We start from the raw sequence: 14,855 nt of genomic DNA on the forward strand, positions 1-14,855 counted from the left end.
ATGACATACTATTAAAAGATTCAGGGGCAAGAGCCTTCCTGTAAGAGGAGGCAACTAGTATAGAGGCCCTAAGACTGTAACAAGCTTGGAAATTTTCAAAGAAAAGAAAGCCAGTGAGACTAGAATTTAGTGGAAGGGACTCAAGAAGAGACAAGAAAGGAGAGAGGTCAGCAGGGATCCAATCATGTTGAGATATGTAAACCAGGGTGAGGAGTTAAAACTGTTTTCTAAGTGAGTTGAGAAGCCCCTGGAGAGTTTTATGTAGTAGGGAGTAATCTGGCATGCTTTATCTTTTAGGAAGATCACTTAGCTACTGTTTGAGCAATGGATTGCAGAAGGGCAAGGAGTTAGGAGGCTATTACACTGGTCCAGTTGAGAGATGATGGTGGCTAAGGTAATGGAGATGGAGAAAAGTGGAGAGATTTGGGATATGTTTTGGATGTATAGTGGACAGGGATTGGGAATGGTTTGAATATGGAGATGGGAAAGAAGAGAAAAATCAAGGAGAATCCTAGATTTTTGGCTTAGGTAACTAGGTAGACAGAAGTACCAGTTATAGAGATGGAGAAGACAAGAAAGAGAGCCAGTTTGGGGTGGGGAGAGGGAGAGTTGTTTATGCCACATTAAATTTAAGAAGACTTTTTAATTTACTAAACAAATATTTAATGGGTATTTACCAGCCACTGCTTTCAGCTCTGGAGATATTACATGAACAAAACAGGCAAGATTCTCTGCCCTTTTAGAGTTTACATTTTATTAGATGATTCAGAAATAAAATTAAGTAAAATATATAGTATGCAGATGGAAATTAAGTGTTATACAGTGAAATAAAGTAAAAGGGGGCGGGGAGCACAAGGGTAAAACTATAATAAATAGTATGACCAGATATGGGAAGTCTTCACTGAAAAAGGGACATGATAAGAGACTTGAAGGAAGGGAGGGAATGAAGCATGCAGATAGATCTCTGGTGGAAGAATCTTCTAGACATCCATTGGAGGTATCAAGTAGGGAGTGGGATTAATAAGTCTGGGTCAGAGCAGAAGACACAGATTTTGTGGTTAAGTACACACTGACAATAGGTTAGATGGTATCACCAAGGAAGAGTGTATTGGTGGAAAAGAGAAGGAGGTTCTGTCATCACTCTCCAGTATTTGGGGGCTAAGTAGGAGAGGGGACAGCAGCAGAAGAGGCTATGAAGGAACAGCCATTGAAGCAGGAAAAAAAAAACAGTTCAGTGCAGTATCAAAGAAACCAAAAGAGGCATTTCAAGGAGAGAATGGCCAACCAAGTTTGATATTGCTAAGAGTTCAGGTAAGATAAGTGCAAAGATACAATCATTGGATTTAGTACTATGGAACTCTTTGGTGACCTTGAAAAGACTAATGTCAGTGAAAATATAGGGACAGAACGCATGGAATTAATTGAGGAGAGATTGGAAAATTGTAAGGGGGAAGTCCTGGAGAAGGCCAGAGGATGGGATTCATATCACAAGGGGAGGACTTGACATTTGTAAGGAGCATGGAAACTTTATCTATAGTAGCAGAGGGAAAAGGCAAAGAGTATGAATACAGCTGAAGGTAGAGTGATAGATTTGATGATGGGAAGAGAAAGGAAGAGGTATGAGGTAAGTATTAATTTAAGGGGATTAGGAGAAGTATTGGAGGCCAGGTATAAAGAGGGAACAGAGGGTGTAAAATAGCTGTTTAAGTAGCTGATTGATATTTAACTCACAAGTTATTCTTCTTAGGTAATGACCCAATGTGATTTTTGTCCCTCAGCCAAGAGATTAGAGACCTATCAGGACGCTGTCTCTGAAGATGAGGATTTTACAGACACCCCCAGTGGCTCCCTCAACAATATGGCAAAATTGAGGGTTCACAGCTGCAGGACAGTTCATAATGGGCCTTTGGGAAGTAAACCTTCAAATCATCTTGCTGGAAGCTGTTTGGCTGTAGGAAGTGGAGAAGGAACCAGTGAAGTGCCTCATTCCAGACAGGCTGCGTTCAGTAGCCCCATTGTAAGTGTGAATGCGTGACTTGAATCTCATTCATCCATAATGTATGATGAAAGAACATCCTTGTAATTATGATGGAGCCAAACATGGTTATCTTTTTCTAAGAAAAGACTGCATAAGTGCAATTCAGTGTGATCACCATGCAAACAAAATAAACAACTTCCTAACTTTTAAAGGTATTTCAATGTTAAGAGAGAGCATATTGCTTCTCAAAAAATATATTTGTGGTAGGGCCAATTATGTCTTCATGTCTGAACTTGAAGACAGTACCTTCGTCTAAAAATCATGACTCACTCACAGAAACAGCAAAGTTTACCAGAGTTATCTCTTAGGCAGACAAGTATGTCTACTTGACACAGAAATCCCAAGACCTTTTGGTGCCTTCAAGACCTTTTTATCTCTCTGTAACTTTGCCCCAAATCCTACTAAACCTGTGACCTCTTCCCACTCCTAGCCCCCAGAGGGATATTTTCTAATATTTTCATTCCAGAGCTCAACAGGTGTGTTACTGAGTCCCAGGGGGAAGTGTCAGGAACTAACTGACTGGTCATACTGATTAACATGCCTAATTTATAGAAGAAAGAGCAGAGAACCTTGTGGAAATGGGGAAACAGAGAAAAGATGCTTGTGTGAAAGAATTAAAAATCAAAAGCTTTGCTGTACTTACAATTACTTTTGTAAAATTTCAACTTCCTTTCTGCCTTTCTCATTTCATTAACTCTTATACTGTCAGGGTATCCCCAGCAATGAGATTGGTAACTGCTTGATGACACCTCAAGTAGCTAGTGTGATAAGAATAATAGCATTAGGAAACATTTGTGTTTTCATATTGAAGTTGTGTAATTTTTCCAGTTGAGTTTTGGTATGAATAGATCTCAAGGTCCTCTTTTGTCTAGAGAAGACCCTGAGGGAATCTCCTGGCACTTTTCAAAGTTACCACCAAGTGTAAATTGCAGCCACTGGAGTCCAACTCAGTTTAATTCTTGGCATCTAAGGATATAAACCTGTTGCCTTATCTCTTTGCAATATGTCACAGTATTTCAAATATATGCACTTGATTTTTCTCTGACTTCTAAAAAGAAATAACAGAAGAATGTAGACAGTCCCACCTTTGCATTCATTCTAAGGCTATACCAGAAATAGTTTTAAATTTTCTTGTATCTTAGCTATTTGTCTATCCTTTACAGATAGTTTACATTTTTCTACCCACCTGAGGTTAACCACATGTTGACTCATTTTTTGTTATAAATTGATAAAATATTAGCGACCAGCTGAGTCTGTGCTGCTCCTCCTTCTCGATTTCCTGATCTAGCCTTGCCCTCTTCTTGGGTGAAGCCTCCCTAATAACAAATGATTATTCTCTGGTTCATGTCTTCGTGAAATTCATGCCATTTCCCTATCTAGAATATATTCTCCCTCACAGTCTAACTCTAGCCACCAAATCTGGTGAAATATTTCTAGCAATTATCTTAAATATCACCTTCCTTCTGAAGACTTTCCAACCTCTCCCTTCTCTCAGCTTCTATACCTTTGTTTACACATTCTCCCATGGTCTTTTTAGTCTCTTTCTCCACCCTTTGCCTGTTGGAATATAAGATGAAAATATGTTTCATAGAATGTACAATAAACTTTTATTGCTTATCTATGTGCCAGGAATTCACTTAAGGATGCAGAGATCAGTGATGTACAGTCCTTACTTTAAAGTAACTTTCAAACTGTCTGGGGAGTTTGAAAGTTCATTCCATATAGGTGTGGAATCATTTAAAGCAAGATGACAGGGTAATAGGAGTTCAGAGAACGGAGACACTGTCCATCCTATTAAAAAGGAGCAAAATTAAATTTTGTAGTACAGGATCTCAATAAGGAAGATTTAAATCTTAGGATAAATGCCTATAGATGCAGTCGCATAGATAATAATTGCACTTGGTCATGGTGTATAATTCTTTTAATGTGCTGCTGGATTAAATTTACAAGAATTTTGTTGAGGATTTTTTCATCTATATTCATTAGAGAGATTGATCTGTAGTTTTCTTTTTTTGTAATAGCTTTGTCTGGCTTTATTATGAGGGTGATGTTGGCTTCATAGATTGAATTAGGTAGCTTTCCCTCTTCAATTTTTTTGAAGAGTTTGAGCAGGATTGGTACCAATTCTTTTTTGAATGTGTGGTAGAATTTACATGTGAAACCATCTGGTCCTGGACTTTTCCTTTGGGGGAGCTTCTTAATGACTGATTCAATTCCTTTACTTCTGATTGGTTTGTTGAGGTCATCTATTTCTTCTCGAGTCAATGTTGGTTGTTCATGCCTTTCTAGAAAGTTGTCCATTTCATCTACATTGTCAAGTTTATTCACATAAAGTTATTCATAGTATCCTCTCATTACTTTCTTTATTTCTGCAGAGTCAGTGGTTATGTTTCCTCTTCCATTTCTGATTTTATTTATTTGCATGCTCTCTCTTCTTCTTTTTGTCAACCTCACTAAGGATCCATCAATCTTATTGATTTTCTCATAGAACCAACTTTTAGTTTTGTTGATTTTCATGCTGTTGTTTTGCTGGTGGTTTTGTTGATTGTTTTCATGGTCTCAATTTCATTTATTTTGCTCTAATCATCATTATTTCTTTCCTTTTACTTACTTTGGGGTTAGTTTGCTGTTCTTTCTCTTGTTCTTTCAAGTAGACTGTTAATTCCTCAATTTTTGCTCTTTCTTCTTTTTTGATATAGGCAGTTAGGGCAATAAATTTCCCTCTTAGCACTGCCTTTGCTGCATCCTATAAATTTTTTTTTTATTAATTAAAAAAAAAATTAACTAACACAACATTTAGAAATCATTCCATTCTACATATGCAATCAATAATTCTTAATATCATCACATAGATGTATGATCATCATTTCTTAGTACATTTGGATCGATTCAGAAAAAGAAATAGCAAGACAACAGAAAAAGAAATAAAATGATAATATAGAGAAAAAATAAAAATAAAAAATACAAAAAATATATATATAAAAACAAACAAACAAACAAACAAAAAACTATAGCTCAGATGCAGCTTCATTCAGTGTTTTAACATAATTACATTACAATTCGGTAGTATTGTGCTGTCCATTTTTGAGTTTTTGTATCTAGTCCTGTTGCACAGTCTGTATCCCTTCAGCTCCAATTACCCATTATCTTACCCTGTTTCTAACTCCTGATGGTCTCTGTTACCAATGACATATTCCAAGTTTATTCTCTAATGTCGGTTCACATCAGTGGGACCATACAGTATTTGTCCTTTAGTTTTTGGCTAGTCTCACTCAGGATAATGTTCTCTAGGTCCATCCATGTTATTACATGCTTCATAAGTTTATCCTGTCTTAAAGCTGCATGATATTCCATCATATGTATATACCACAGTTTGTTTAGCCACTCGTCTGTTGATGGACATTTTGGCTGTTTCCATCTCTTTGCAATTGTAAATAATGCTGCTGTGAACATTGGTGTGCAAATGTCCGTTTGTGTCTTTGCCCTTAAGTCCTTTGAGTAGATACCTAGCAATGGTATTGCTGGGTAGTATGGCAATTCTATATTCAGTTTTTTGAGGAACCGCCAAACTGCCTTCCACAGTGGTTGCACCATTTGACATTCCCACCAACAGTGGATAAGTGTGCCTCTTTCTCCGCATCCTCTCCAGCACTTGTCATTTTCTGTTTTGTTGATAATGGCCATTCTGGTGGGTGTGAGATGATATCTCATTGTGGTTTTGATTTGCATTTCTCTAATGGCCAGGGACATTGAGCATCTCTTCATGTGCCTTTTGGCCATTTGTATTTCCTCTTCTGATAGGTGTCTGTTCAAGTCTTTTTCCCATTTTGTAATTGGGTTGGCTGTCTTTTTGTTGTTGAGTTGAATAATCTCTTTATAAATTCTGGATACTAGACCTTTATCTGATATGTCGTTTCCAAATATTGTCTCCCATTGTGTAGGCTGTCTTTCTACTTTCTTGATGAAGTTCTTTGATGCACAAAAGTGTTTAATTTTGAGGAGCTCCCATTTATTTATTTCCTTCTTCAGTGCTCTTGCTTTAGGTTTAAGGTCCATAAAACGGCCTCCAATTGTAAGCTTCATGAGATATCTCCCTACATTTTCCTCTAACTGTTTTATGGTCTTAGACCTAATGTTTAGATCTTTGATCCATTTTGAGTTAACTTTTGTATAGCGTGTGATATACGGGTCCTCTTTCATTCTTTTGCACATGGATATCCAGTTCTCTAGGCACCATTTATTGAAGAGACTGTTCTGTCCCAGGTGAATTGGCTTGACTGCCTTATCAAAGATCAAATGTCCATAGATGAGAGGGTCTATATCTGAGCACTCTATTCAATTCCATTGGTCGATACATCTATCTTTATGCCAATACCATGCTGTTTTGACCACTGTGGCTTCATAATATGCCTTAAAGTCCGGCAGCATGAGACCTCCAGCTTGGTTTTTTTTCCTCAAGATACTTTTAGCAATTCGGGGCACCCTGCCCTTCCAGATAAATTTGCTTATTGGTTTTTCTATTTCCGAAAAATAAGTTGTTGGGATTTTGATTGGTATTGCATTGAATCTGTAAATCAATTTAGGTAGGATTGACATCTTAACTATATTTAGTCTTCCAATCCATGAACACGGTATGCCCTTCCATCTATTTAGGTCTTCTGTGATTTCTTTTAACAGTTTTTTGTAGTTTTCTTTATATAGGTCTTTTGTCTCTTTAGTTAAATTTATTCCTAGATATTTTATTCTTTTAGTTGCAATTGTAAATGGAATTCGTTTCTTGATTTCCCCCTCAGCTTGTTCATTGCTAGTGTATAGAAACACTACAGATTTTTGAATGTTGATCTTGTAACCTGATACTTTGCTGTACTCATTTATTAGCTCTAGTAGTTTTGCTGTGGATTTTTCTGGGTTTTCGACGTATAGTATCATATCGTCTGCAAACAGTGATAGTTTTACTTCTTCCTTTCCAATTTTGATGCCTTGTATTTCTTTTTCTTGTCTAATTGCTCTGGCTAGAACCTCCAACATGATGTTGAATAATAGTGGTGATAATGGACATCCTTGTCTTGTTCCTGATCTTAGGGGGAAAGTTTTCAATTTTTTCCCATTGAGGATGATATTAGCTGTGGGTTTTTCATATATTCCCTCTATCATTTTAAGGAGATTCCCTTGTATTCCTATCCTTTGAAGTGTTTTCAACAGGAAAGGATGTTGAATCTTGTCAAATGCCTTCTCTGCATCAATTGAGATGATCATGTGATTTTTCTGCTTTGATTTGTTGATATGGTGTATTACATTAATTGATTTTCTTATGTTGAACCATCCTTGCATACCTGGGATGAATCCTACTTGGTCATGATGTATAATTCTTTTAATATGTTGCTGGATTCGATTTGCTAGAATTTTGTTGAGGATTTTTGCATCTATATTCATTAGAGAGATTGGCCTGTAGTTTTCTTTTTTTGTAATATCTTTGCCTGGTTTTGGTATGAGGGTGATGTTGGCTTCATAGAATGAATTAGGTAGCTTTCCCTCCACTTCAATTTTTTTGAAGAGTTTGAGCAGAGTTGGTACTAATTCTTTCTGGAATGTTTGGTAGAATTCACATGTGAAGCCGTCTGGTCCTGGACTTTTCTTTTTGGGAAGCTTTTGAATGACTGATTCAATTTCTTTACTTGTGATTGGTTTGTTGAGGTCGTCTATTTCTTCTTGAGTCAAAGTTGGTTGTTCATGCCTTTCTAGGAACTTGTCCATTTCATCTACATTGTTGTATTTATTAGCATAAAGTTGTTCATAGTATCCTGTTATTACCTCCTTTATTTCTGTGAGGTCAGTAGTTATGTCTCCTCTTCCATTTCTGATCTTATTTATTTGTGTCCTCTCTCTTCTTCTTTTTGTCAATCTTGCTAAGGGCCCATCAATCTTGTTGATTTTCTCATAGAACCAACTTCTGGTCTATTGATTTTCTCTATTGTTTTCATGTTCTCAATTTCATTAATTTCTGCTCTAATCTTTGTTATTTCTTTCCTTTTGCTTGCTTTAGGGTTAGTTTGCTGTTCTTTCTCCAGTTCTTCCAAGTGGACAGTTAATTCCCGAATTTTTGCTCTTTCTTCTTTTCTGATAGAGGCATTTAAGGCAATAAATTTCCCTCTTAGCACTGCCTTTGCTGCATCCCATAGGTTTTGATATGTTGTGTTTTGATTTTCATTCGCCTCAAGATATTTACTAATATCTCTTGTAATTTCTTCCTTGACCTATATTTATCTTTGGGTCTAAGATGCGTTTCCTGTAGACAGCATATAGAAGGATCCTGTTTTTTAATCCATTCTGCCAGTCTCTGTCTTTTGATTGGGGAATTCGGTCCATTAACATTTGGTGTTATTACTGTTTGGGTAATACTTTCCTCTACCATTTTGCCTTTTGTATTATATATATATCATATCTGTTTTTCCTTCTTTCTACACTCTTCTCCATACCTCTCTCTTCTGTCTTTTCATATCTGAATCTAGTGCTCCCTTTAGTATTTCTTGCAGAGCTGGTCTCTTGGTCACAAATTCTCTCAGTGACTTTTTGTCTGAAAATGTTTTATTTTCTCCCTCATTTTTGAAGGACAATTTTGCTGGATATAGAAGTCTTGGTTGGCAGTTTTTCTCTTTTAGTAATTTAAATATGTCATCCCACTGTCTTCTAGCTTCCATGGTTTCTGCTGAGAAATCTACACGTAGTCTTATTGGGTTTCCCCAGTAAGATTGTATGTGAGGGATTGTTTTTCTCTTGCTGCTTTCAAGATCCTCTCTTTCTCTTTGACCTCTGACATTCTAACTAGTAAGTGTCTTGGAGAACGCCTATTTGGGTCTATTCTCTTTGGGGTGCGCTGCACTTCTTGGATCTGTAATTTTAGGTCTTTCATAAGAGTTTGGAAATTTTCAGTGATTATTTCTTCCATTAGTTTTTCTCCCCCTTTTCCCTTCTCTTCTCCTTCTGGGACACCCACAACACGTATATTTGTGCCCTTCATATTATCATTCAATTCCCTGAGCCCCTGCTCAAATTTTTCCATTCTTTTCCCTATAGTTTCTTTTTCTTTTTGGATTTCAGATGTTCCATCCTCCAGTTCACTAATTCTAGCCTCTGTCTCTTTAAATCTACCATTGTAGGTTTCCATTGTTTTTTCATCTCTTCTACTGTGTCTTTCAATCCCATAAGTTCTGTGATTTGTTTTTTCAGACTTTCCATTTCTTCTTTTTGTTCATCCCATGTCTTCTTCATGTCCTCCCTCAATTTATTGATTTGGTTTTTGAAGAGGTTTTCCATTTCTGTTCGTATATTCAGAATTAGTTGTCTCAGCTCCTGTATCTCATTTGAGCTATTGGTTTGTTCCTTTGACTGGGCCATATCTTCAATTTTCCTGGTGTGATTTGTTATTTTTTGCTGGCGTCTGGGCATTTAATCAGATTTCCCTGAATGTGGGACCCAGCAGTTTGAAAGACTTTCCTGTGAAGTCTCTGGGCTCTTTTTTTCTTATCCTGCCCAGTATGTGGTTCTTGTCTGTCTACGGGTCCCACCAGCAATAGATGTTGTGACTCCTTTAACTTTGGAAGACTCTCGCTGCTGGGTGTGTGGTGGAGACAGAGGAAAGGTTGTAGGTTCGTTTTAATGGCTTCAAATTGTGAAGTCCTGGGATATGAATTCCTTGAGAGAGAGATTCCACCTCAGTTGCATTTCACCCCTCCCGTGGGGAAGGTTCAGGTGGTAGAGAGCCCTGAAAGCAGCCTGTTTCTGCGTTCGTGGCAGTTGCAACCTGTGTAATCCCAGCGCTGAGCCCAGAGGCAAGGAAGCCTCCATAGAAACAGCCGCAGAAGGCTCTGTTTCACCCCCTTTCCTCTTTTTCAGTTAGCCCAATCAGCAACTTTTGCCTTGATCAGTTTCGCCTGAGCTGAGGGCCTATTTTTAGTAGTCAGAAGTTGTTCATTAATGCCACTATTGTTGTTAGGTTGGGCTCAGTCTCTACTACTTTTGGAGACTCTTTCCTTTCCCTCCGGGAAGTCACCTGTGGGGGAGGGTCGCCAGCCACCGCGGCTTGGGGAACCGCTGTTCCGAGGCTCCCAGCCGGCCTGGTAAGCTGCGCGTGGGGGAGGGACGCCGGCCACCGTGGCTTGGGGAACCGCCAATCCAAAGCTCCCAGCCGGCCTGGGAAGCCGCGTGTGGGAGTACCGCCGTGGCTTGGGGAACTGCCACTCCGAGAATCCCAGCTGGCCCGGGAAGCCGTGCGTGGGGGAGGGGAGCCGGCCGCCGAGGCTTGGGGAACCGCCGATCCAAAGCTCCCAGCCGGTCCAGAAAGGAGGGAGGGAGGGGCTCTGGCCACCAGCCGCTGTGGCCCGGGGAAGTGCGCGCCTCTCGGGGACCTCACCGCAGCGGAGTCTCTTAGCCGGTCCAGTCATTCCAGAATGGGGTACGCTGTGTGTCTGGTCTCTGTCGTGGCTCCGGGAGCTGTTCTGTACTGTTTCTAGTTCTTTAGTAGTTGTTCTGGAGGAGGACCTAAGACCCGCGCACCTTACTAAGCCGCCATCTTCTCCAGAAGTCTCTTTCAACTGCCCTATAAATTTTGATATGTCATGTTTTCATTTTCATTTGCCTCGAGATATTTACTGATTGCTCTTGTAATTTCTCCCTTGACCCATTGGTTGTTTAAGAGTGTGTTGTTGAACCTCCATATATTTGTGAATTTTCTGGCACTCTGCCTATTACTGATTTCCAATTTCATTCCTTTATGATCTAAGAAAGTTTTTGTATGATTTCAATCTTTTTAAATTTATTGAGACTTGCTTTGTGACCCAGCATATGGTCTATCCTTGAGGATGATCCATGAGCACTTGAGAAAAAGGTATATCCTGCTGTTGTGGGATGTAATGTTCTATAAATCTCTGTTAAGTCTAGCTCATTTATTATATTATTCAAATTCTCTATTTCTTTATTGATCCTCTGTCTAGATATTCTGCCCATTGATGAGGGGGGGAATTGAAGTCTCCAACTATTATGGTAGATGTGTCTATTTCTCTTTTCAGTGTTTGCCTCATGTATTTTGGAGCATTCTGGATCAGTGCATGAATATTTATGATTGTTATGTTTGCTTGTTGAGTTGTTCCTTTTATTAATATATAGTGTCCTTCTTTGTCTCTTTTAACTGTTTTACATGTGAAGTCTAATTTGTTGGATATTAGTAGCTGCTCCTGCTCTTTTCTGATTGTTATTTGCATGAAATATCTTTTCCCAACCTTTCACTTTCAACTATTTTTATCCTCGGGTCTAAGATGCATTTCCTATAGACAGCATATAGATGGGTCCTGTTTTCCAATCCATTCTGCCAGTCTATGTCTTTTGATTGGGAAGTTTAATCCATTAACATTTAGTGTTATTACTGTATGAGCAGTTCTTTCATCTACCATTTTGCCTTTTGGATTTTATGCATCATATCTAATTTTTCTTCTTTTTAACTTTACTGATAATTTTCATTTCTACACTCTTCTCCACACCTCTCTGTCCTTCTTTTCATATCTGTCTCTAGTACTCCCTTTAGTATTTCTTGCAGAACCAGTCCTTGGTCACTAACTGTCTCAGTGATTTTTTTGTCTGAAAATATTTTAATTTCTCCCTCATTTTTGAAGGCAATTTTGCTGGATATAAGATTCTTGGTTGGCAGTTTTTCTCTTTTAGTAATTTAAATATATCATCCCACTGTCTTCTCACCTCCCTGGTTTCTGCTGAGAAATCTATGCATAGTCTTATTGGGCTTCCCTTGTATGTGATGGATTCCTTTTTTCTTGTTTCTTTCAAGATTCTCTCTTTCTCTTTGACGTCTGACATTCTGATTAGTAAGTGTCTTGGAGTACGTCTATTTGGATCTATTCTGTTTGGGGTACACTGCACTTCTTGGATCTGTAATTTTAAGTCTTTCATAAGAGTTGGAAAATTTTCAGTGATAATTTCCTCCATTAGTTTTTCTCCTCCCTTTCCCTTCTCTTCTCCTTCTGGGACACCCACAACACATGTATTCACAGGCTTCATGTTGTCATTCAGTTCCTTGTGTCCCTCCTCATATTTTTCCATTATTTTCCCTATATTTTCTTTTGCTTGTTGGACTTCAGATGTCCAGTTCTCCAGTTCACCAATCTTATCTTCTGCGTCTTGAAATCTGACATTGTAGGTTTCCATTGTTTTTTTCATTTCTTCTACTGTGCCTTTCATTCCCATAAGTTCTGTGATTTGTTTTTTTCAGACTTTTGATTTCCTCTTTTTGTTCATTTCTTGCCTTCTTTATATCCTCCCTCAATTCACTGATTTGATTTTTGATGAGGTTTTCCATGCCTGCTGGAACATTCTGAATTAATCGTTTCAACTCCTGGATCTCATTTGAATTGTTGGTTTGTTCCTTTGACTGAGCCATATCTTCAGTTTTCCTAGTATGAGTCATTATTTTTTGATGAAGTTATTTTTGCCTAAATAAGTAATTTTGTCTAAATTCATCTAGGCATTTAATTACTTTAATTAGTTTATTCTGGATATTGTTTTCACTTTTTTTTTTTAACCTAGGATTTTATTGCTGGATGACTTTGTCATCTATCCATTCTTTGACATTCAGTTCAGCTTATTCTAGTCTTCTAGTTTGGGTTTTGTTTAACAGATCAGAATTTTTCAGTTCTTGTTTTTTTGTTTCTTGCCCTGCCTGTATGGTGCCTCCCCCCCCCCCCCCCCCCCCCCCCCCCCCCCCCCCCCCCCCCCCCCCGCTAGGAGGGTCTATTTTGGTATTATAGACCCCAGCCAGATATTCCCAGACTAAACTGGCCTCCTCTCAGGAGGAGAGAGTCACCTGCGTCAGTTTTCCCTGAGGGTGAGACCCAGCAGATTGAAAGGCTTTCCTATGAAGTCTCTGCATTTTTCCTATCCTGCCCAGTATGTGGCACTTTTTTGCCTGCAGGTCCCACCAGCATAAGGTGATGCAGTGCCTTTAACTTCAGCAGACTCTCCCTGCTGGAAGTGTGGTTGAGATAGAAGAGAGGTTGTAGGCTGGCTTTAATCGCTTCACCTTTCCAGACCCTGGGGTCTGAATTCCTTGAGGGAGGGATTCCACCTGAACTGGGCCCCACCACTCTCCTGGGGAAGGCACAGGCTCCAGATAAACATTCAAACAAGCTCAATTCTGCCTATGCCTGAGGCAGTTGGAGCCTGAGAAGCCTTGCAGCTGTATCTAAAGAATAGTCAAGCTGCAAAAACACAGCCACAAAAAAAGAAAAAGAAAAATCCTTTTCAGAGAAGGACCCCCATTCCTTGGGTTTGCCAATCAAGAGCTTAAGTTGGTATTGTACTCTGTGTATCTCCAGGTCCTATGTGCCTCCTCCTTTCCTTCAGGGCCCAGACTTTTTCAGATCCAAAAAAACCTCTATTTTTTTACTTGTTTCTTTTTCTGTCAGTCTTGCCCCCTTGCGCCAGGGCAAAAAATCAGCAACCTCCACATTTACTGGAGGTTCAGTTGAGCTGGGAGCCTATTTTTAGTAGTCAGAATTTGTGAGTTAATTCCACAATTGGAGTTTGGTTGTACTCAGCTCTTACTGCTGGTAAAGTCCCTTTCCTTTCCCCTCTGGGAAGCAGCCTGAGGGGGAGGGGCATCGACCACCGCAGTTTGGAGAACTCATGGTTCTGGATGGGCTCACAGCTGGTCCAGCTGGTCCAGACTGGGGGTACGCTGTGTGTCCAGTCCCTGTCATGGCCCTAGCAGTTGTTCTGTACTGTTCCTGGCTATTTATTAGCTGCTCTGGAGGACAAGCTAAATCCCACACCTCGCTAAGCTTCCATCTTGGCCCCTCCTCCTAAACAGTACTTTTTAATAAAAAAAAATTAGTAAAATTGGCAACAATGCGAATCAAGTATGTAAGAAACAGATGGGACCCTGTTAACTGAGCCCAGGCAGATGAGAGAGAAACCCCCCCACATTTATTTTGACAAAAATTTTCGTAAGTACAGTTTTGCTTTAGTATGCTTTGACCATTGTTGGTGATTGAATCACGTACCCTACAAAAGACATGTTCAAATCCTAATCCATGTTCCTGTAGGTATTAACCCATTTGTAAATAGGACCTTTTGAAGACGATATTATTAGTTAAGGTGTTCTCAAATTGAATTATGGCAAATCTTAATCTGTACAACTGGAGGCCTTATAAAAAGAGGAAATTCAAATGCAGTTAGTTAAAGAAAGCCATAGGAAGGAGCCAGAAGTCAGCAGAAACTAGAAGAGTAGACACAAGGAAAAATAGATTTCCAGGAGACACAGATGCAAGCCAAGGAACCCCAAAGGTGGCAAAACCACACCAGAACACTGCAGACCTCAAGTAGAAAGCATGGCTTAACTTGCCAATACCTTGATTTACATTTCTAGCTTCCCAGACTGTGAGCTGATAAATTCGTGTTGTTAAGCCAATGCATTGTGTGGCATTTGTCATAGCAGCTCCAGCAAACTGAGACAACCATCTTCAGGATCTCTCATATTGTCATGGTCATGACACAGGTTTTCAGTCATGAAGTAATTTAATTCCCCAACTATATTTTAAATTGACTTACCTCAACAGTGTTTGCCACAAAGGCAGAAGTTGCAAACCTTTTCACTCGTCTTAGATTGGGTTTGAACCCCTTCAGTTCTAAAGCCAATTTTTAGTCAGTGCTGAGGTCAATGATATAATGAAATTAGTACTAGCTTCTAAGGTCTCAAACTCTGTTCTATAGACTCTCCAAAAAATAAAATTTGGGAAGCCTGCACATACTAGCC

General features: G+C 39.1%; 1 protein-coding gene across 1 annotated transcript in view; it reads left to right on the forward strand.

Annotated features, from left to right (window-relative positions):
• The window catches only part of ATP10D (ATPase phospholipid transporting 10D (putative)), a 165,065-nt gene that overhangs the window by 102,410 nt on the left and 47,800 nt on the right, over positions 1 to 14,855 (forward strand). Inside the window, exon 10 of the mRNA XM_077136785.1 lies at positions 1,779 to 2,017. Within this exon, the coding sequence (XP_076992900.1) occupies positions 1,779 to 2,017 (239 nt within the window). The remainder of the gene's footprint in view (positions 1 to 1,778; positions 2,018 to 14,855) is intronic.

Source organism: Tamandua tetradactyla, chromosome 19 (assembly GCF_023851605.1).
Source record: "Tamandua tetradactyla isolate mTamTet1 chromosome 19, mTamTet1.pri, whole genome shotgun sequence".
Lineage (NCBI taxonomy): Eukaryota > Metazoa > Chordata > Mammalia > Pilosa > Myrmecophagidae > Tamandua > Tamandua tetradactyla.